Below are 22,472 nucleotides of genomic sequence, written 5' to 3'. Positions count from 1 at the left end.
CCCTCCGGCCCAGCCGCCCGCGGGGTGCCAGGCATGGGCGTCCGGCCCGCCCCCCCCCCCCCCACCCCGCCACGAGACGGCGTCTGGTCGGTGCATGAAGGACGGATCGGTGACCACCCCGTCTACTCCTCCCCGTCTCGGGTGTCACCGCCCACCCATCCCCTCAGCCTTGATTGACACCCCCCATCCAGTCCTCCAGAAGCCCGGCTGCCTCCACCTCAGACACCCTGGACTCGGCCTGGCCCTGTCCCTATCGTCACAGGGATGTGAGGTGACGCCCCCCACCCCAACCCCCCAGGACAGCCGTCCTGCAGCAGGAGCCGAGCGGCGTTTATAGCGCTCCAGGCCAGGGCGCTCGCCCTTGTCCGCCCTCCCACCACGGCCGTGGGCCGGAGGTCGCCCGACCCCAGTGGGAGTGGGCAGTCTGCGGCTCTCCTCACGGCGCGCCACGGCCGGGGAACGAGGCGCCTCGGGCCGCTGCCCGTGCCCAGGGCCGGCTCTCCTCCACGGCCAGCGGACGCGGCACCGGCCGGAGGCTAACGTGGACGACCGTTTTCCAAACGAACCAGTCCTTATGTAAGTGACACGGCGGCCAGCTGGAAAGGCCTCCGCCACCAGCTCCCGGACGCAGCACTGACGGCTGTCTGGTGGTCCTTCCACGCACGTCAGCCGGTTTCTCTCGTTAGGGCGCGTCATACAAAATGTTGGAGAAGCCTTGCCTTGTCACCTGACACTTATCCTGGACCCCAGAAGCCATCACTACTCTCAGAGTCCAGGACTGCAGCAGCCACGGTGGACTCGGCAGACGGGCCGCCCGAGAGGCGGGGGCCGCCCGAGAGGCGGGCGCCGCCACCTGGAGCCTCGGGTGGGCCGCAGCAGCCGTCGAGGAACATGAGCTCGTGTCTGTCTGGGCAGAAGTGCATCCCGAGGGCCCTGTGGCTCCCGGCACCTCCTGGGGAGCCCCGCGAGCAGCCCGGACGTCCGGCCCTTCTCCGCTACTGACCGGACCCGGGGAGCCTGGCCCTGCCCGGGGACGGTGCCCGGACCCCAGAGCCACAGCTGTGGGGACGCCACCTGTGCCCGCGGCCCCGCTCGCCGCGTGCCGCGGGCACCACCACGTGTGGCTCGCTCGCCAGCGGGCCCCGGAGCTCTTCCAGCCGCTCCGCGTCCCTCCACGGGAAGGGGGACAAGCGGCCGCCATCTCCTCGTCCCCTCCTCACGCAGGCAGGCAGGGGGCTTTGCCCACACAGAGCCCTCGTGTCTCCAGGGCAGATTCCTAATGGAAACGCGGTCGGGGGGATGCTGCTGTGGGGGTTTGCTGAGGCCACCGAACGGCTCCGCACCAGCTGTCCCTGCCTCGCGATCTGGGGAGGGGCCAGGCAGGGGCTGGGTGCCCTGGGCCCACCTGCCTCCCACAGACCTTCCGTAAGCTCAGGCCCTGGTGGTTTACTGGGTCACGCAGGTGGGGTGAAGAAACGGGCAGGCCAGGCAAGCTGGAGCCTCTGGTCTAGATGTCAGGGTTCGGGCAGGTCAGGAGGGCCTGGAGCCACTGGCCGCTGCGGGGGATAGCCGCGCATCTCCGCACCCCTGCGCCCAGGGCACCCAGAGCCAGAGCCTCGGTACCCCCAGCACCAGCACCCGCTGGCTGTTACCTGGGTGAGCCACCTCACCTCCCGGGTCCTCGATCCATTTCTCCCCGCCTCGGTCTCCGGGGGAAGCCACCTCCTACTTCGGTGCCTCAGTCTCCCCACTCTGAGAAAACGAAATCTTCACTGTCTCCTTGAGTTGCTCGTGTTCAGTGAGGTGATCAGAGCCGTCCCCAGCCGGGCATGGGGTGCAGACAGGGCTCCACAAAGCGGCCGCTTTGTCCAACATGGAGCCGAGCTTGGCAGATGAGCACTGCTTGCTGGGTGAGTCCCCCCACGGACTTCCGGATAGCCCTGGGAGGTAGGGAATGGGGGCGCGGGGGGTGGACCCACCCAGCCTGAGCAGGCACCAAGAACGGGGCCTGGAAGGCGGGCGCCGCTCTGCGCAGGCCATCGGAGCCCCACCTGGGTCCCCTGGACCCGGAGGCCGGCTGTGACTTGGGCGCGCGGCTGCGCACCGAGGCTCCCTGGGCTCCGGCAGCGCCTGCCTGCGGAGGTGAGTGGCCGAGAACCACCAGCTGTCACCGCGCCACTACTGCTCCCCTCCCCCAGCGCCGCCGTGACTGTCGTGATTCTTACTACTACTTCCGTTATAAGGCGGCCCGGCAGCCGGCACCGAGACCCCTCCTGCCGGGGCTCCGTGCGCGTCCGCCCGCCCCCCGCCCCCCCCCCCCGCCCCACCCCGCCTCCCGGCGCCCCCCGCCCGCCCGGGCCGATCCACTGCGGCGGCGGCGCGGGGAGCGCGGGGCGGGGCGCGGAGATGGGAGCGCCGCCCCCGCCGCCTCCCGCCCGTGCGCTCCCGCAGGATGGCGCGGGCCAAGCTGCCGCGCTCGCCGTCCGAGGGCAAGGCGGGCCCGGGGGGCGCCCCGGCCGGCGCCTCGGCGCCCGAGGAGCCGCACGGGCTCAGCCCGCTGCTGCCGGCCCGCGGCGGGGGCTCCGTGGGCAGCGATGTGGGCCAGAGGTAGGGGCGCGCGCCCGGGGGACCCCGCGTACCGCCGGGAGGGGCTCTGCTTCTCTGCCGCTCGCCTCCCGCACCGGCTCCGCTCGGCTGCACCTGCCGCGTCGCCCGCAGCCCCGGGAAGGGGGCGGGGAGGGCCGGGTTCTCCCCCTCCGGACCCTCACCCGGGCGCAAGGACCACCCGCTGTGCTATCAGCCGGCCTCTGGGAGCCTGTGCTCTCCCCCTCCCTCCTGCTCTTAGAGGCTGGCACGGTGGGCCTGCAGGTAAGACCGGAGGGAAGCAGGGAAGCCGACCGAGGCACCCGGCCGGGTGGCTCGGGGACCCCTGCCCGGCCCTCTCCCACTGAGCCCACACTCCAGGGGGTTCCAGCCGCCGCTTGTGGGGAGGTGAGGCCAATATCCGAGTCCCCACTTCAGAAGTGGGCAGCATGAGGCTGGGGGGGGGGGGGCTGGCTGAAGGCTGCATAGCAGATTGGAGCTGGGACGCAGGTCTGAGGCTCCCTGGGGGGCTAGTGCCCGAAGCCGGTGGCAACCAGGGTGCAGCGGTCCAATTTCCTGGGGAGGGGCCCGCCTGGGGAAGGGGGCCTCACCGGCCCTTCTCCAGCTCCGCTGAGCGCAGGGCTGGACGCAGCACCCCCATTTCACGGATGAGGACACTGAGGCTCCGTCTGCGGCACTAGTCCTCAGCCAGCAGCAGTATTTAGCCAGCACCTTCTCTGTGCAGGGAACCCTTCTAGATGCTGCGGGGGAAACGGAGATGAATCAGATCCGCCCTGGGTGTGGGCACACGTCGTGGGCACAGAAACCTGTGCCTGGCAGAGAGGTGCAGGCTGGGCCGGGGTGAGGCGAGTGGGAGCTTCCAGGGCCGCTGGCCCTACGGGGAGGGGCACAGGAAGATGGGCAGGGGCCCTCCAGGCAGAGGCGACAGCCAGGGCCAAAGCCCGGGGAGGGTGCGATGCCTCGTCAGAGTTGGGGCCGAGGTTGGCGGGGACTCTCGGCCCGGCAGATGGTAGGATGAGGGGTGCCTCGGGAGCCTCTCCCCTGCCCCTCCCCTCTGGCCACAGGCTACCCAGGCCCCTCCTGCCCTCACACCCTGTTTCTGGCTCCTCCGAGCACCCCTGGTGGCAAGCTGATGCCCGGTGGTTATTCCCATTTGCCAGAGCGGACTGCTAAGGCTGGAGATTAAGTGCCTCTGAGAGGCGCCGGAGCAGCTAATGGGCAGCCCGGGCGGGAAGGCAGCAAGTGCCGGCCAAGGCCCTGAGGACAGAGTCCTCTCCTTTCCATCCTCCTCCTGCGCCGCGGGGGGCAGTGGCTCCGGAAGCTCTGGTTACAGCCAGTCCAGCCCCTGCAAGAGATCGGTTCCCCTTGCTGTCCCTGTTCCTGCAGGGGTGCAGAGGCAGGTCCTGCCCAGCCTGCATCTGAGCCTGCAGTGCAGAATGGGAGCTGAGATGGCAAGGCCACCTCCTCCAGGAAGTCCTCTCCCCTCCCCGCACTCTTCTGCCCCCAGTTCTGTGCTGACCCTTATACGGGTGGCCTCGCTCTATCCCCAGCAGCCCCTGAGGTACAGGTATCAGCCTCCTTGTGCAGAGCAGAGAAGGGGGGACTGTCTATAGCTGCGTAGCTGGCCCGTGGTGTCAGGGCCTGGAGCCCTGCAGCCCCGTATCCTCAAATGCTAGATGCACACCATGGAGTTTATTCTGGACAGGAGCAGTAGAGAGCCACAGCAGGTTCCTGAGCAGAGGAAGGCATACAGGGTTTTTGCTCCTTGGAAACTCAGATCTGACGGAGGGTCCTGCACAACCAGGGCGGGGTGATGGGGACCTTCTGTCAGAGGGAGCCAGTGGCCAGAGCTCCTGAAGCTGGCCCCATCTGCATGCCGGGCCCCCTTCTGGGGCCAGCCAGGATCAGCGCTCCTGGACCACGAGGCACTGGCCTTCCCCAGGGTGGCCCACTACAGCCGGGGAGGCAGCAGGGCACCGGGAGGTGCCTGCTCCCAGTGCCAGGGCTCAAGCCCCCCCACCCAACACAGTGCACCCCAGTGGCGTGGATGCTGGGTGGGCCAGCACGGGTCCCTCCCCCACGCCGGCCAGCCCCAGCGCCCTGGGCTCTGAGCTCATGGGTCTCCTCCTTCCCCTCCCCCATGCCTCGTGGGGCCAGGAAGGGGAGGGGCAAGGCTTAGAAATCACGACCTGGAGCAGGAGTGTTGAAGACCGACGTTCAAGAGCCTTTGAGCAAGGGGTCCGGTGGACTCTCCACGTGGGTCGGGGCTGCGCTGGGGCCCCTTCCTGACCCCAAGAAGCCCGGGGCTGGGGGGCCTTTGGCCTTCCCAGGTGCTGCCGCATGTTTGGTGTGCCACCCTGGACGGACGGACAGGGCTGGAGAGGAAGGGGCTGGTTGCTGGGCACCTCCCTCCCGCCCCTTCTCCGCCCCCCACCGGGTTTGGGTTCTGCACCAGGTGAGGGGCTCACCGGTGTATCCTCGGAAGGGACGTCTGAGTGGGTGGCCTGGAGGGCACGGGAAGACCGCAGAAAGATCTAGGAGGCAGAACCCAGGGGTCTGGGAGTGGTGGGGAGTGGTGGCGGGGTGCAGGGAGCACTGCGGACGGCCGCTTGGGGTACCTGGAGGCACAGCCAGGCTGGCCAGTGGGACGCTCCCGTCGGTGTGGATGCCCGGAGGGGAGGAGAGGGGCAGCAGGCCAGAGGCCAGGATGGAACTCTGAGGTCCTGCTTGAGGCTGTGGGCAGAGGCCACTGTGTCCCCGGGACAGACAGAGAGTCCTGGGGAAGAGGGGGGCCAGGAGGAGGGCCTGGGCGGGGGAGGAGTCGCTGCGACCAGATGAGGCCGGTGCCCCGCCATTGGTAGCTTCAGGGCAGGGGACATCCGCGGAGGGGCCTCACTCAGAGGTGGGCTGACAGGCAGGGTTTGGGGAGTAGAAGGGGAAACTCCCGCCGAGGGGCTCCGCGGGAAGCCCCGGGAGGGGCGGGGCCTGGGGCGGGGCCTGGGGAGGCGGGGCCGGAACAGCTGGAGGCAGTGCCTGGCCGGGGATTGGAACCCCGGTGAGCCCCAGTTTGGGGCTGCGTCGAGGGGCCCCTGGGGGCAGCGTGTCCCTCCTGCCAGTGGGCCTGTCCCCTGACGACGGGTGTGGAGGGGCAGGGCGCACCTCTGCGTGCAGGGTCCCGGGAGCTTCTGTGAACTCGGGGCCGAGGCAGGAAAGGGAGCCAGGACGGCAGGAAACACCTTTCAGCGGCGGCCACTTTGCTCCGCTGGCCCCCCTGCGCACCCACGCCCGCCCCCCCCCCCCCCCCCCCGCCAGGTGCTCCGAGCCCAGCGTGCAGCTCCACACCTCGGGGTTCTTGGGGCTCCAGTGTGGTCCTGCTCTCCTGCTGTCCTTCCCAGAGTCCCGCGCGTCTGCCGTGACCCCAGGCTTGCCACAGCCAAAGGCAGTAGGCGGAACCCCTTCCCCACAGGCCCGCTCGCCCCCCTCCCCTTTAGGTGGCCCCCGTGGTCCTCCAGGAACCCGGCCGCTCTCCTCACCCACCCTCCTTGAGCTCCACCGCCACAGCCCCACTGCAACAGCCTGGGCCTTGCCAGGCTCCTGCCCAGCCCCCTCCTCCCCACCCCTCTCCGTGCAGCTGTCGCCCCAACTCAGAGCTTGGGGCGGTGCCGGGGCCAGGACAGGAAACCTGAGGTGGACAAACATGTAGAATCTGCCAGAGGCTCCCGGCAGAGCCCTGGCCTCCTTTGCTCCTTGCGGAGCCCGGCCCCTGAGCACGCCCCCTCCAGTCCCTCATCGTCCCGGACCTCCCCGCAGCCTCACTGTGCCGTCCCGGGCACGAGGAGCTGTAGACCGGGGCACTCGGAGGGGGGCCTGCCCACCCGGAGGGCCCTGCACAGGCGGCGGGCGGCCGTGTGCGGATGACCCGGCCCGTGTGAGGGGCTGGCCCAGCCCTGCAGGCCAGCTCCTTCCTCCCTGCCATGGCCTCTGGAAGGCAGTGGTCTTCCCTGAACGTTCGCATCCTCTTCTGGAACATGGCAGCATCGAGGGTTAAGAGAGGGTCCCTGAAGTCCTCTGTGCACCAGATGGGTACGTCATCAGCAAATAGACTTTCTGCATATACGCGCATACACACATCCCTCCAGAGCCCCCAGGGGCCAGTCCTCAGAGCCCCAGCTGCCACCAGCACCACCCCCCTGCCGGCCTCCCCTCCAGCCCAGGCCCAAAGCTGCCACCAGCCCAGGCCCGGCCATCATGGTGTCAGCTCTTGTGGCCAATCTGGGAGAATCCCAGGGCAGGCTGCCCAAAGGGTAGCAGGTGTGCGATTGCTGACCCAGTGGAGGGGTGCACCGGGCGCCCCCCAGGAAGCCTCAGCTCCCTGCCTCGGCCTGTCCTCTCCCTGGGAAGCCAGGGTACGGGGCTGGTGGGCTCTGTGGCCGGGCCCGTAGAAAGCAGGGGAGCAGAGAGGAGGCAGACAGACTTGACGACGAGGGAGCCCTGGCTGTTGCGTCCGCCCTGTGGCCTTGTGTGGGAACCGCCTCTCGCCACATCAGCTTCCTGGGTATAAAGCGGGGCTGATGTGGCCCTCCCCTGGAGCTGGGGTCGCGGTGCCTGAGGCGGGCTTGGCAGGAGCAGGGACAGTGACCGCGCGCCGAATAGACTGATTCTTGCTTAGTCCTTGTGCTGAAGGCGGGTGTCTGCGGCCTTGGCCTTGTGTGCCGTCTGGCCTGGGCAGGGGGTGCATGTGCTACGGCCGCTGTGCTGCTTTCTTGGGCGCCGAGGGGGCCAGGCCCAGTGAGCGCCTCACCACAGGCTGCCTCCCGTGGGCACCTGGGCACCTCCGCCTGCCTGGGGGCTCCGCGGGTCTGGGGGTGTGCCCAGGGGTGCCCCCCCCCGACCCCGCCGCTTCCCTCGGACCCTGCCTGGAGCTTCCTTGAGTGTCTGTGCCCCCACCTGGTCCAGGAGCCCAAGCCCTCCGTCCATCCGTCTTCCATGTTGATGTGACCACCCGTGTCTGTCCCCAGGCCTCATGTGGAAGATTTCAGCCTGGACTCCTCTCTGTCTCAGTAAGTGCTTGCAGGGAGGGGGCCGCAGCAGGGAAAGACAAGTGGCCTCCCACCCCCAGCAGACCCTGGGAGGAGGGGGCTCAGAGTCCAGTCTGCCCTGCAGCCAGGCGGGACCGGGCACGAGCCCGCCCTGGCCACCGCCGCCCCGTGCCATCAGGTGCTGCTGCTGGGGGTGGAGCTGAGGCCGGGGATGGGACAGTGGGCGGTCCTCTGGGGAGGAGCCCTGGACTAGCAAACAGGGCCATCCAGAGGCGGACACCCACAGCCCTCAGGAGAGCCCAGCGGGAACGGGGACCCCCACCATTTGCGTGTGTGGGGACAGGCGTGCGGATGACTGCTGGGACCCTCCCCCCTCAGCCTAGCCCCCAGGCACATCCTGGCTTCCGTTAAGATCCAGGTCAAGTGGACGGTGGCTTTGAGGCTGGGGAGACCGACATCCTCCTTGGAGCGGCCACGTCCTGTCCAAGCCCTGGGCGTTCAGCGTGGCCACTAAGTGGGACCCGATGTCATTAATTACCATGGTCAGCGGCGACAGCCGCCGCTCACTCAGCTTCCAGCTGCTGCTGACACTCGCCCCCGCCGCAGCCTGTGACCCGGGCCTGTGATTACCCCGGCAGGTGTGTGGGAGCCGGGGGGGCTGGGCCACAGTCCCGGGCCTCTGGCTCCCCAGCCCAGCCCCCTGCGCTGTGGTGGTGGTGGGGCGGAGGGCCCCTCCAGCACCCGCAGGGCTCTCTGGGGCACCTCGGGCTTCCCAGGGGGAAACGGACGATTTGCGGCCACCCCAGCGTTGTCACTGGTAGAGCAGACTCTCCGTGCCCACCAAGGCCCCAAGAGGCTCTCCCAGGCCCCCGGCCCAGCCGAGGGTGCCAGGACAGGGGTTCTCTCCAACACGTGTGCAGGAGGTCCCAGGTGGGGCCGCCTCACGGGGGACATGCGGGCTGGGGTCACCTGTCCGTTGGAGAAGCCACTGGCCACCGTGCCTTTCCTCGGTCCCCCAGGCTGCTCTGCCCCTCCGGGTTCCCGACACGGGATGTCCCTGGCAGCGGGCCACCCTGGGGCAGCAGGTGGCCTGCAGGAGCTGGCCTGTGGCACTGGGCAGGAGCTAGAGGAAAGCCTTTCAGCCCTGGTGGATCCAGAGCCCCGCCACCCCGCAGGAGGGTCGTGGTGCCTGGAGGGGTGTCCCCCACAGCGATCTTTGCCCACACGGCCACCAGCCCCCCATGGGCGAGTCTGCGAGCCTGGGGCTGGGAGTGGTGGGGACAGCGCAGCCTTCAGCCCTACCCCACCCCCCACCCCCGGTGCCTCACTACTCAGCAGACACCCCTGCCCGTCCTCTGCCCCCAAGCCCGGCCCTTTGCCCGCACACCTACAGGAAGTGCCAGTGTGTGGGGGGTGGAGCAGGCCACATGTCTGTCCTGGGCTGGGTCCCTGGGCTGGTCACAGGCTCTGCCCTTGCTCAGAATAGCCGGCCTCGGGGTTGGCAGTTAGGCCGGGGCCCTGCCCTTTCTCTCGCGCGTCAGTCTGCGGGTTCCTGTGTGGAGGGAGTGAGCCACACGGCGACACACGGAGGGAAGCAGACAGTAGGACCCCGGCCCCATGTGAGTGCACGGCTGTCGTGGCCCGGCGGGCCGGCCTGCCGTGCTGTGTGCTTAGCGTCCGGCCACCCTCCCCGCCGCCGCCCTCCTGACTCTGCCTACGGAGCTTATTGGCACAGGCCATCTGTGCCGGGACCACCTGCCAGGATTCCCTGGAAGGCCTGCTCCCCGGGCCTGCCTGCCCGTTGGCCTCCGGGTCAGCCTGCCGGTCAGAAGGCAGACGTGCAGCCCAGAGTCCGCCTGCCCGGCTCGCCCCAGGGCGGCCACCCTCGCCTGGCACGTCCTGTCCCGGTTTCAGGTTGGGGAGGTTGCAGCTGCTTTGCCGGCACGAGGGGGACTCTGTGGGTCCCCTCCAGCGTGGACAAGGCCCTGGCACAGGCAGGCGGTCGGCCTGGGCCCACTCAAACACAAGCCTCGTGGGGATGGGGCAGAGGCAGCCGGGGGCTGACCCTTCCACCCCAGACATTCGAGAGGCCCTGGTCCCATGCAGAGCCCCAAGCCCCCGATGCCTCTGACCCCCTGGGCCAGCCTTGGGCCTTGGCGGGCCTTATTTTCCATGCGTGTCGGGATGAGTCTGGCTGGAGCCCTCCGAGGGGCTCCAGGGCAGGGCTCGGCAAGACGGCCCTTTTGTCTGTTCCGTCTGGACCCCTGTCCTCACCAGCCTGAGAGCCGGCAACCTCCGAGGACAGAGGAGCCTGGGGTGGGGCCCAGGTGGGGCCTGTCCAGTCCCCGGGGCCCACGGCCTGACCCCGGGCGTTACACCCAGGGCTTTCTGAGTCCCAGGCTCCCCTCAGGCTCTGGGCCCCGAGACCACGCCCTTGGGGCACCCTGGCTTTAGACCTTCTTCCTGGGCCCCTGGCGGCAGGGGGCCTCGGACCGAGTGCACGAAGGAGCACAGACACCGACGGGGGGAGGGGAGTAGACCCTCGGGCTCCACCGTGGGGTCTGGGGCAGCTCGATGTTGAGGCCGAGCTCTGGGGCCACGGCACCGTGTGTTCTCAGGACCCCGCCCCCGGCTCGCGGGGCTTCCCGCTCAGCCCTTCCCTCACTCCCCAGAGTGGCTTCCGTGAGCCTGGTCACGCACCCCAGGCAGGGCCTCGAGCCGCGGCTGGACCGGGATCCCACCCTGCCCCCTGCCCGTGGAGGGCATCAGCGGTGGATTTGTGGCCCGGGGGCCCGTCCTTTCTGGGTGATGGGAGCGACGGAGCCGGCCACCGTCGGGACCTAGAAGGAGACCACGGGCACCAGCTGAGCTGATGGGTGCCAGGCCCCGGGCCACGCGTTGCGGCGGCCTCTCACTTAATCCTCCTTCGGGCGTGGGCACTTAGCAGACTTGAGAGGTTGAGGGTCAGATGCAGAGGGACAGGCTGACTCTCCCCAGAGCCAAAGCCCCCCCATCTGCCACCCTCCAGACGCCTGTGGTGGACCTTTCCTGTCACTGCCCGCCCCCCCAGGTGAGGAGGCCGGGGCTCGGACGGGTGCAGGGGCCACGGAGCAGCCGGGCGGGGGAGGCACAGGGCTTCTGTCTGTCTGGCCAGACCCGTCCGTGACCCCGGGGCCACCTCGTCTTCCCGTGAGCTTGCTGAGCCGAGAGTGTCCTTCAACCGGGCCCAGGCTGTGCTGCGAACCTCGGGGCCGCGGGGGTCCGGAAGCCCTCCAAGTTTCCTCCTGCGTCGGCCCAGAGCCCCGTGGGGGTCTAATTACGCTTGTCGCCTCGACCGTACTTCAGGCTAAATGGACAGCTCGTAACCTGCTGTCTGTGGTAGTGTCAGAAGTGGGCAGCCGCAGCTCATGAAAAATTAAGAGAGAGGCTTCACGAGGCTCGATTCACGCGGCCACGTCCGCCAGCCCACGGCTTCTCCTTCACCAGCCCTCTCCCTCCGTGGGCCCCCCGCTGCTGACTGCCCTGGGGGGCTGTCCCGATGGGTGTCTGCAGCTGACCCCGGGGGACAAGGGCTGACCGAGAAGTGACCGGGGTTCCGTTTCTGGGGAGCTGGGAAGGGGCCGGGTGACCCGGAAGCAAAAGTGTCCAGGCCCGACCAGTCCCAGGTCAGCAGGCCTGACCCCTTGGGCCTGGGCAGGGGCGTCAGGCTGCTCTACGTGCGGCAAGGGGCCGTTGGCAAGCGGGGGTAGGGGCGAGGTTGGGTCAGGTCGGGGGAAGGAGCTGGGGGTCGCTCTCTTTTGCCAACAGAGAGCACAGGAAGGAGCCAGGGACTCCGGCTTCCTGCTTCGTCTCACCTGCTGGCATCTAGCTGTCCAGCAAGGATAGGCAGGGGACCCGGGGGGAGTGGAGCGGGGCTCTCAGCCGCATAGAGCGTGAGGTCCAACGTGGGGAGAGGGAGCGCCTCCGGCTCCTGCTTGGTCTGGGGAGGGTACCCCAAAGGGCAACGTCGGAGGGCAGCCGGGGGCTCAGAGCAGGGCTGGGGTTTAGAGGTCACCTCGCGCAAGCGGGCCAGGCGGGTGTCGAGGGGGGCCCGTGATCAGCCCTAGGGCGTCCCGCATTCAGAGTTGAGATGGGGGCAGCCGAGGAGTCTGGGGGGTGGGGGTCGACCAGAGGGGGGTGGGGGCAGGGAGGCCGCATGGTCGGTGCCCTGGGAGGCTCAGGAGGAAGGAGCAGGGCGGGGCCTCGCTGGCCAGATAAGGGCCCCGTCAGGGAAGCGGCCCGAGCGGGTGGCCCGCGTGGGGTGGGGAGACCCCTCTGTGGAGGCTTTGCTTCGATGGGGCCGGAGGGTGTCGGGGAGGGCTGTTCCCGGGCTGGGTGCTCTTCCCTCGGGCTCACTGACTTGCGTCCATCTGCCCCCCTGAGCTGACCTCACCGGGCCCCGGGCCCGGGCTCAGCCAGACTCGTTGGACCAACTCCCCAAAGAGGCCCTCAGGAGCCCCCGACACAGCTCCAGGCGGCGCCTACAGAGAAGGGTGGGATTCGGGGCTTGAGGAGTAAGCCGGGAAGGCAGGGAGAGGGCTCCGAGGAGAGAGAGGAAAGGGGTCTGCGCTGGGGTGCAGTGGGGTACAGGGTGTGCTGGGGGAGTGGGGGGGGTGCCATGAGGTACAGGAGTGTGGGGGTCTGCTGGGGGTACAGTGGGGTGCCGTGGGGCACCGGGGGTGTGCTGGGATGTGCTGGGGTGCCGTGGGCACACTGGCTGTGGTCTGTGGGAGGCCCGTCCTGCCTCTCTGGCTCCGGGGGTCCAGGCTATGGCCGTGTGACCCCTCCCTGCACCAGAACGTGAGGGAGGGGAAGAGCCCACGGCGCCCAGGCCTCCTCTGGGAGCCGTGGCCAGCGGAGCCCATTGTGGCCCAGGTGGAGGTCCCCCCCGGAGCAGGTCAGGAAGGTGCCGGCGCCCCGGCCGAGGGCCCGCCGAGGCATCGCCCTCTCACACCGTCCTGTGCCCACGGCAGGCTGCGGGGAGGAGGGCCGTCTCGCGCAGCTTGGAGACGGCGCAGCCAGCCCCAGGCAGAGCGCCCCATTCAGCTGTCGGGGGCAGAGCGGTGCTCGTTTCTGCCCCCAGGGGAGCCCGGCCAGGCGGAGGCCATTCACAGTCCGCCCGCCCGCGGGCCGGAGCCCCCTGCCCCGGGGGACGATGGCCGGGAGGTGGGACCCCCAGGACCGCGCTCCGCCTGTCCTACTGCCGTCAACACCAGGGTTTCCGTCCTAGGGGGACACCGGGCCCCCGCCGGGCCAGCGCGCAGGGCACAGCGGCCACCGCGGGCCTGTGTCCAAGGCTGGGGCGGTGCTGGGCGGTGGCCCATTGCCCCAGACCCCGTGTTACCCCCAGGGACCCGACGGCCCTTCCCGACTCCGCCTCCTTCCCTGACACGCTGGGTGTGCCGTGGCCGGTCCCCGGGAGGCTGGGAGCCCGGGCAGGACTCAGGGTGCCTGGGGATTGGCCAGGGGCACAGGCGAGCCTGAGGGAAGGAGAGCAGCCTGGGCTGGAGGGGCCACGGCGGGCCTGACGGCCGGTGCCTACGTGCCCGACCCTCTTGCAGGCTGCAGCGAGCCTCAGGGGACAGCCCCGGGGCCAGCAGGCAGAGCAGCCGACCATCGGCTTCCGCTCCTACTTAGGGGACACTGGTGTTTGAGCCCTGTGCTGAGGGCCATCAGGGTTTGTTTAATGCTGGTAGCGGGCTGCCGGTGACAGTCACGACTGAGGGCCCATGGCTGTCCACCTCTGGTGCCCAGAAGGTAGCAGCCGACTGGCCCCAGCTGTGCCCCGTGGCTTTGGAAGGGCTGGCGGGCGGGTCTGCCGGGACCACGCGGGCAGGCCGGACACCGGGGCACCCTCCCGGTCCTGCTGTCCCCGCGGGTCTCTCTCGGCTCCTGCGGTGTGGGGGAAGCCGGTCCCGCCCTGGGCTTCGGGCTTGTCTCCCTGCTCGAGCCCCCACTGGCCGGAGCTCCCATGCCCCTCTCCCCTGCCCCCAGGGTCCAGGTGGAGTTCTACGTCAACGAGAACACCTTCAAGGAGCGGCTCAAGTTGTTTTTCATCAAAAACCAGAGATCCAGTGAGTGGGGGCCTGCGGGGGGAGCGGGGGCATAGGCTGGTGGGCGCGGGGCACGGGGGGCGGGGGGAGGCCCCTCGGCTTCAGGCCACCTACCCCCAGTGGGAGGGGGGACCCGGGACGTGCGGGGACCCTGCTCCCCTGCTGGACCCCGGGCTGGGCCGTGGTCGTCCAGGGCACCGGCACAGCCTCCTCCCAGGCGGGCCCAGCCCTCCTACCTGCACCCTGGAGGGTCCTCTGGCCACCTGCCACCCTTCGCCGCTCCCCCGCCTTCCCAGCAGGAGCTTGGCTCCCTGGGACCCCATCTGGGGTGCAGGATGGGGCACGGGCCCTAGTCCATCAGTGTGCTCCCCAGGCCCCCACCCTTCCGTCCCAAGGAGTGCGAGGCGTGGGGAGCGGTCTGCACCCCATCTGGAAGGCAGGACGGGGTGGAGGGTCTCCCCCCGCGGTGCGGAGCACCCCTCAATCCTTGGGGGCAGCGCAGGGTGTCCCGGGTACCCAGGAGCCCTGACCTGCATCCCCCGCCCGCAGGCCTGAGGATCCGGCTTTTCAACTTCTCCCTGAAGCTGCTTACCTGCCTGCTGTACATCGTCCGCGTCCTGCTGGATGACCCGGCCCTGGGGATCGGATGGTGGGCGACTGCGGGGCTGGGGGCAGCTTGCCAGGACAGAGGCCGGTGGGGTCAGTGGGGGGGGGGGTGTGCCCAGCCCCCGGGGACTCTTTCCTTCCCAGTGTCCGCCCCCGCAGAGCGGGCCCTGGTTGCCACTCAGGGTCCTGCTGACCGACAGGCTTGGCTCGGGGAGAAAGGTGCCCAGGCCGCGCACTGCGGCTGTGCGTGTCCAGCGGGGCGGGAGCGGCATTCCGCTGCCTTCAGCGGGGGTGGGGCGGGGTGCAAGCCGGGCAGGGCCACCCGCACCTCCTGGGTCCCCTCGCTGGCACAGAGCTCGCGCCGCCCGCCTCCTCCGGGTCTGACTTGACCGCGGTGGAGTCGGTCCCTCTTGCTGCCTGGCCTTCCTGCCACCGGTCCTGCCGGTCGCCGGTGCGGGAAGCACACTCTTCCCCGGGGGGCCGTTGCAGTCTCTTCTCCGTGCCCATGTCCGGCAGCCTCCGCGACGCCTCGGCACGACCCCTTCCCTCCCATGCTGGAGACCACACTTCTCCCCTCCGCTGTCTCTGGGCTTCCGGTGCCCGGCTGTGTGGTTCTGGACAGTCCCGTCTGCCCCGTCTCTCCTCTCGTGCCCCCTCTGGGTGACTTCCTTAGCGCTGCGTCCGGCCCTGGCTCAGTCCTTCTGCATCACGCTTTAATTTTGGAGACTTCCTTCTGGCTTTTCGCCTCTCCGGAGGTGATGTCTCTAACCCTGCCTTTCTTACGTGTTTCTCTTGGGCTCAGTCTCTGCTTCTCCCGAGCTCACACTGGGTGGGTTTCTTCAAACGTCCAGCAACTTGGGCTCTGCTCACACTAAGAGTGGGGCACTCAGAGGCTGAAGTCCCATCAGTCAGGACAGGCAAAGCCTGGTCACCAGTGTCACCTGGGACAGGCTCAGTCCTCAGAGCGGATCCGTCCCGCCTCTTCCCTGAGGGCGAAGTGTGGCCGCTTGACTCCTGGGGCCGAGCCGGGAAGGAAGCTGGGGCCGGAGGACAGTGCAATCTGAGGAGCAGCGGGGGGGGGGGGGGGGGGGGGGGGGGGGTCCCGAAGCCAGACACCCTTTGACCCTCCCTTGGGGCCCCTCGTGTCTTCATCCCAGGTGGGGCTGTGCAGACCCAGCCGCGGTGGTTTGAGAAGGAAGACTGGGGGTCCTAACTGACTCTCAAACCGCTTTCGTCCCACCTTCTCTCTCCAGAGGCTCCTGGGACATCTGGTTGCACATCCCTACAGGGACCAGGGCTAGGAGTCGTTGCCGGTCCCCAGCACGTGGATGGGCGGGTGGGAGGGCGAGTGGCCGGATGAGACTAGGGAGTGGCTGGGTAGAACGGATGGGCAGGTCGGTGGCTGGATGAGCTACGAATGGGGGGCCGGTGGCTGGGTGGGTAACGGGTTGATGGTTGGAGGATGGTGGTAGGTGGATGGGAGGACAGCCGGCCACTTCTGTGGGCAGCGGGTTTGCAATAATAGCCCCAGTAAGGCTCGGGGAAGTGGGTCAGTTGGAAGAAGAGTGGGAAGGAGCTGCCTGTCACGTTGGGGCTCCGTGACAGTGGGATCCTCTCGGTCCGGGACCCTGGCATTACAGCTGGGGCCGAACGAACAGGTCTGCCCCTACCACCTTCCCGGGGGCTGGGCATCCGGCGGGCTGAGAGAGGCTCGTTCTTGGGGTGACTTGGGGTGCCCCTGGGAGTCGGCACCTCGGGGTGGGAGCCCAGCTGTCTCTCTCCCTGGCTCGAGAGCATCGTCCAACCTCTGCGGCGGCTCCGGCCTCCGGGAGGCACCGATTGCCCCCGGGGTCCGCTCTGACCTCGCACGGCCCTCCCCGGCAACCTGCCGTCAGACGGGGCAGGATCCCCAGCTCTTTCCCCGGCTCTGCCTTTCCCATCCCAGAGTGCTGTGCTCTCCCGCCCAGCCTGTCAGCCCCTCCCCACCTGGGACCCTGCCCGGCGGTGTGCAGGGTGGGGGCAGGCCGTAGGAGCGCAGACGCCTGTCTGAGATGCCGGGAGTTGGCCCTGGGTGGGGGAAGTGGGTGCCCGCCCACCAGGCTCCTGAGCCCTCGGCAGCCGTGGGCGGGGTCTCTTCCGGGGCCGGGCTGGGCCAGCTCTGTCTCTCCACAGCTGGGGCTGCCCGAAGCAGAACTACACCTTCAATGCCTCGTCCTCCGAGATCAATTGGTGAGTTCCCGGCCCAGCCCCTCCGGCCGGATGCCCGGCTTTGGCCCGTGCAGTGGGCATCGCTAGGCAGTCCCCGCAGAGCACCTGAAGCAGCGGACCCTTTCAGAACTACGGGTGTCGCCCCAAGTGGCTTGACTCGGCGTCCCTCCAACTCCTGGCTCAGCCCTCAGACTGAGGGTGGGGAGGGGGCCCGCGGACTGACGGCGGGTGGGGAGGGGCCCGCAGGGAGGGCCCTCCAGTGGGTCGCCGCTCCTGTCCGCACTTGCACCAAGGAGAGCGGTGCCCCCATCAAGCAGTGCAAGTGACCCCAGGATGACCGTGATGTGTGGCCCAGCATTTAGGACGCGTCCCCAGGGGCCAGCCACCTCCTGCCTCACTCGGCTTGTCTGTACAGACGGCCCCGGTCCTTCCGTTACCCGAAGGAGCACCGGCGTTTGAACAGACCCTGCCCCCGCCCCCATGTGCTTCACCTCCCAGGAGCCCCCCACCCCGGCTGGACCGGGGAGGAAGGGAGGCCCCGCGGCTCATCGCACTTGCCCAGGGAGCCTCTCCAGGGCGGGGGGGCCTCCCGAGCCTGCAGCCCTGCCCCACGTCCCGCAGCTTTGGGCCTGGCCTCACCCTGACCTCCCAAGAGGCCTCCTTTCCTGGGGGACCTCTCCCTCCCTTCATGTCCTTGTCCCCACGAGGGGGAAGGCAGGTACCCTCCACCCGCCTGAGGAACGGCTCGGGTCAGGGGAGGCCTGGGGGTGGGGCTGGGGGACACTAGCCCGAGGCTCACCTCCCTCCCTCCCCAGGGCGCCCATCCTCTGGGTGGAAAGAAAGATGACTCTGTGGGCGATTCAGGTGAGTGGGGGGCATGGCTCCGGGTGGGCCCTGCTCTCCCCCCGTCCCACTCAGACTGCGCCCCTCCTAGGTCATTGTGGCCATAATAAGCTTCCTGGAGACGATGCTCCTCATTTACCTCAGCTACAAAGTGAGTCCCCCCCACCCCCGCCTGGCCTGACCCTCCCCTCTGACCCCCCAGCCCGTTCCCTGACCTCCTGGCTTGACTTTCTCCCCCTTCCCTGCCCCCCACGGCCCCAGGGCAACATCTGGGAGCAGATCTTCCGAGTCTCGTTCGTCCTGGAGATGATCAACACGCTGCCCTTCATCGTCACGGTGGGTGAGCGGCCGGCCGAGGAGGGGGACACCCCGGCCCCGGCCCCCTGACCCGGCTCCTTCACAGATATTCTGGGCGCCCCTGCGGAACCTGTTCATCCCCGTGTTTCTGAACTGTTGGCTGGCCAAGCACGCTCTGGAGAACATGATCGTGAGCTCCCGTCCCGGGTGCCGTGTCCCCAGCCCCGGAAGTCCCCGGCCGGAGGGAGGAGGGGTGAACGTGCGCGCGGGGCGAGAGACCAGGCCCGCGTGACCCGGGCCCCTGGACGGACCCTCCGCTGAGCGTCAGGCCCACGTCCCTTTCCGGGGCTGTCCGTGGGGAGCCTGACGCGGAGGCGGGAGGGGGCGCGGGGCCGGGGGATGGGACCCGCTCACCCGCCTGCACCCGTGCCGCCGGAAGGGCCAGGCGCCGCCCCTGACAGCCCTTGTCCCGCAGAACGACTTCCACCGTGCCATCCTGCGGACCCAGTCGGCCATGTTCAACCAGGTCCTCATCCTGTTCTGCACCCTGCTGTGTTTGGTCTTCACGGGGTGAGTGTGCCCCCAGGAGCCCCGCCGCCCTCTCCCCCTCGGGCCGCAGCTCAGGAGGGCCCCGCGGTGGCAGGGGGCCCAAGGATGGGGCGGGGGGGACGGCCCGGAGCCCACAGCCCCGGGCTGCGGTGGGCCCGGGTCCCGCTCCTCTGGGACCCAGGGAGACCTAGGTCTGGCTTCCGGGTCCACACCTCGGAAGGCTGGGCACCGGCCCGAGCCCCGTGGGGACCCTTTGGCATGAGGTCCAGCTGAGAACGAGGTCTGGGAACGGCCAGGGTGAAGAGTGGGGGGGAGGGGGTGTCCCCTTTCGTGCCCGGCTCCCGCCGGGGGTCCTGGGGTACCGGCCCTGCCCGCTGCTGGCGAAGGCGGCCACCACGTCCCGTTGCCCCGGCAGGGATGTGGGGCGGGCACCGAGGCTGGGGAAGGAGCGAGGAGGAGCCACGTGCTTCCTGCCTCCCCTCCCGCACGCCTGCCCACACCACGCAGACCTCAGCAGAGGGGGAGGGCAGCCACGGGGTCCAAAGCTCAGCCTGCTTTCCTCCCGGCAGCCAGTGTGTCCTCCCATCCCCCTGGGGGGAGGGTCTCGAGCACCTCTCTGTGGCACCCCACGCTGTGTGCCATGGGCCCCCTAGGCCCTGCCGTCAGCAGCTTCCGGTGTGGGGCGAGGACTTGGGGTCACAGGTGCGGGAAGCGGGGCCGTCGGGCTCTGTGCCCCGTAGGGGGCTGTCCGGCCTCCTGCCCGACCCCCTGGGTGAGGATGAGGCTCCAGGCGGGGCGCAGGCCCACCCCGCTGACCCCCAGGCCCACGCTCCACCAGTGTGGGTCCGCATCCACTCAGGGCATGTTGCCCAGGGGCCTCGAAACAGCCACGGGTTGGAAAGGGAATATCCAGGGGGAGATCCGAGGGGCTGGGCTGTGCCCACTCTGGCAGACCGGGATGGGAAGTCCCCGGAGCCGTCGCCCGCCCCAGGTGTCCCAGGCCCCTCCCACAGCCCAGGGCAGGGAGCACAGGGCCCCCCTTCGCCCCCCCCCACCCCACCCCAGGTGTCCCAGGCCCCTCCCACAGCCCAGGGCAGGGAGCACAGGGCCCCCCTTCGCCCACCCCCCCCCCCCCCCCCCCCCCCCCCCCCCCCCCCCCGCCCCAGGTGTCCCAGGCCCCTCCCACAGCCCAGGGCAGGGAGCACAGGGCCCCCCTTCGCCCACCCCCCCCCCCCCCCGCCCCAGGTGTCCCAGGCCCCTCCCACAGCCCAGGGCAGGGAGCACAGGGCCCCCCTTCGACCCCCCCCCACCCCGCCCCAGGTGTCCCAGGCCCCTCCCACAGCCCAGGGCAGGGAGCACAGGGCCCCCCTTCGCCCACCCCCCCCACCCCCCCCCCCCCCCCCCCGCCCCAGTGTCCCAGGCCCCTCCCACAGCCCAGCGATGCCCGGACTTCCAGGACCTGCGGCATCCAGCACCTGGAGCGCGCAGGGGACAACCTGTCCCTCCTCACGGCTTTCTACTTCTGCATCGTCACCTTCTCCACCGTGGGCTACGGTGACGTGACGCCCAAGATCTGGCCGTCCCAGCTGCTGGTGGTCATCATGATCTGTGTGGCCCTCGTGGTGCTCCCGCTGCAGGTGAGCCCCCAGCCCCCACACAGGCCGCCTCTGCCCAGCCCGGAAGCGGGCAAAGCCGGAGGCCCGAGACCCGAGGCCTCACGGCAGGGCGAGGAGCCAGGGGTGGCGTTCTCGACGGGGAACCACAGGCCGCTGGTGCCACGCCTGCCCCCTCGGCCGCTCCCCCGGGGCCGGGGACAGATGCCCAGGACCCGGATGCCCCCTGGCTATTCGGGAAGAGACGGAGCGCCCGTTCCCTCCCCGCGTGCTTCCCTTTAAGCCCGCTCGCTAGTTAGCACCGTGGGAGGAGCGTGGAGATGGCCGCACGCCCGCTAAGCCTCCCTCCCAGGAGGCAGCAGCGGGGTCCCTGACGGTGCCACAGACTGGGCCTTGGAACGACAGAAATGTGCTCTCTCCCGGTCCGGAGCCTGAGTCCGAGGTGTCCGCGGGGCCGGCCCGTCCTGGAGGCCCCGAGGGCGGCCCCCTGCACCCTCCCAGCTTCCGGGGCTGCTGGCCCTGGGCCCCCCTGGCTTTTGGCTGCGTCCCTCCCGTCTCTGCCCCGTCTTCACGTGCCTTCTCCCCGTGGGTCCCTCGTGTCCTCTTTTGAAGACACCGGACGGTGGACAAGGGCCCACCCTGACCCTGTCTGACCTTGTCTCAACGAAGCACATCTGCAAAGACCGTTTCCAAATGAGGTCCCAGTGGGAGGTTCTGAGTGGACGGAGTCTCAGGGACGCAATGGGATCGGCTACGGTGAGGCCGCGGAGCCCCCACCTCAGCTGGGGGGCACGTCGCCGGGCCTCCTTGCAGATGCCCAGGCCCAGAGCCCGTAGCACAGCTGTGGTTGGTGGGGTTGCAGCCGAGCGCCTGTGTCAGAGTCCCCGTCCTGCACAGCGGGCCCCCCACCCCGGGCCCGGCGCCTCCGGCTGTGGAGCCAGGCCTGTGCTTCAGGGTCACGGGGCCTGGTCGCCGCAACCGAGCAGGTGCTCCCTAAATGCGGTGAGCTGCTGGCACGTGGCCCGGCACAGGCGAGCACCGGACGGCGTCCTCTGCTCTGTTAAATACACGAATGGCCTCGATGCTGGGGTGGAAACGGCCGGGGAGCCTCGGGGTCTGGCCGTCACCTGCCCCCGAGTCAGGCTGCAGGGGGCGCCCCGGGCGGGCCAGCCCCCCCCCCCCCCCCCCCGGGCGGCTCCCGGGGGTCCCGTCACCATGACGCTTTTATCTGTCCTTTTCCTAATTTAAAAGGACTCCCGACGCCCCAGGCAAACATCCGGGCAGCGTGGGCTGGGCGGGTGGCATCCCCAGACCTGCGCTCAGCCCTGACACGGGCTCGTAACCACTCGGACTGAAGGTACCCTTTCCGTGTGCCCACTTCCGGCTCTGGCTGCCAATTCCCCAGGGCGCCCTCGCGTTTCTCTGAAAGGGAGCTCGTCGTCAGCTCCGTGTCCGGGGTGCGGACTTTGGCGCCGGGTAACAGTCGCTCGGCCTCCTGGGCCGGGAGCCGGGGTGTCCGTTTCGCCCCCGCGTGGCCCCCCCACGTGGCCTGTGGCGTTGGGGGCCGGGGGAGGTCCACGTGTGCGCTCCCACGGGGGGCACCGGGGCCCCGGCGGCCCCCTGAGCCCCAGGCCCCCCGCTGTCCCCCGCAGTTCGAGGAGCTGGTGTACCTGTGGATGGAGCGGCAGAAGTCGGGGGGCAACTACAGCCGCCACCGGGCCCAGACGGAGAAGCACGTGATTCTGTGCGTCAGCTCCCTCAAGATCGACCTGCTCATGGACTTCCTGAACGAGTTCTACGCGCACCCCCGGCTCCAGGTGAGGCCCCCCGGGTGCCGTGCGCCTCGGCTCCCCCGTCGGCCCCCGCGCCACACAGGCCGGCACGGGCAGGTCGGGGGGTGCCGAGCGGCGGCAGAGGTGAGGCCGCACGGGGACTGACGCGGCCCGGCCTGCAGGACTATTATGTGGTCATCCTGTGCCCGACCGAGATGGACATCCAGGTCCGCAGGGTCCTGCAGATCCCCCTGTGGTCCCAGCGGGTCATCTACCTCCAGGGCTCCGCACTCAAGGACCAGGACCTCATGCGAGCCAAGTGAGCGCCGACGGGGGGTGAGGGTGTGGCGCTGAGGGTGGGAGGGCACGGATGCCGCCGTGGGGCGTCAGGGCGGGCAGCGGCCCCGGCTCCGTGCCCGCCACTCACCTGGCCAGACGGGCCCCTTGCTGACCTCACCTCGGGCACCTGGCCACACCCCTGTCAGTCTCCCCCCCCCCCCCCCCCCCACCCAGGGATGCTCTCAGGTTCCAGCGTGGCTCCACGTGCAGCTGGGGTGGGAAGACGGGCTGGGGACCAGTTTTCTTTGAAAGACGAGCTGACAGAGTGAGTTAAGGAGACGATGTCCTTACATGGAACTTTCTAGAATGTGCCGGCGCACACCCCAGGAGACCCCCCCCCCACCGCCACCACATTGTCATTCCAGAAGCCTCTCCTCCTCCTTTGTGATGGAATGTGGGTGGTAGCCCGAGGGGAAGCAGGAGTGCCCACCTCCTGAGCCCTGGGCCCCACTATCTCACCTATAAAATTTCAGAAGGGAATCCAGCATGGAGGCGGCAGTGGCCAGGGGC

General features: G+C 69.5%; 1 protein-coding gene across 2 annotated transcripts in view; it reads left to right on the top strand.

The window, feature by feature from the left end:
• The window catches only part of KCNT1 (potassium sodium-activated channel subfamily T member 1), a 50,068-nt gene that overhangs the window by 12,275 nt on the left and 15,321 nt on the right, over positions 1–22,472 (top strand). For both annotated transcript variants that reach the window (XM_042913557.1, XM_042913556.1), the window contains exons 2-12: positions 13,677–13,756; positions 14,285–14,384; positions 16,514–16,570; positions 17,365–17,413; positions 17,484–17,543; positions 17,654–17,728; positions 17,796–17,879; positions 18,165–18,259; positions 19,695–19,875; positions 21,504–21,668; positions 21,806–21,942. In XM_042913557.1, the coding sequence (XP_042769491.1) occupies positions 13,677–13,756; positions 14,285–14,384; positions 16,514–16,570; positions 17,365–17,413; positions 17,484–17,543; positions 17,654–17,728; positions 17,796–17,879; positions 18,165–18,259; positions 19,695–19,875; positions 21,504–21,668; positions 21,806–21,942 (1,083 nt within the window). The remainder of the gene's footprint in view (positions 1–13,676; positions 13,757–14,284; positions 14,385–16,513; positions 16,571–17,364; positions 17,414–17,483; positions 17,544–17,653; positions 17,729–17,795; positions 17,880–18,164; positions 18,260–19,694; positions 19,876–21,503; positions 21,669–21,805; positions 21,943–22,472) is intronic.

The sequence above is a fragment of the Panthera leo genome, chromosome D4, assembly GCF_018350215.1.
Source record: "Panthera leo isolate Ple1 chromosome D4, P.leo_Ple1_pat1.1, whole genome shotgun sequence".
NCBI classification, from domain to species: Eukaryota; Metazoa; Chordata; class Mammalia; order Carnivora; family Felidae; genus Panthera; species Panthera leo.
The sequence above is the reverse complement of the archived record's forward strand: the minus strand, read 5'-3'. Positions and strand labels throughout refer to the sequence as shown.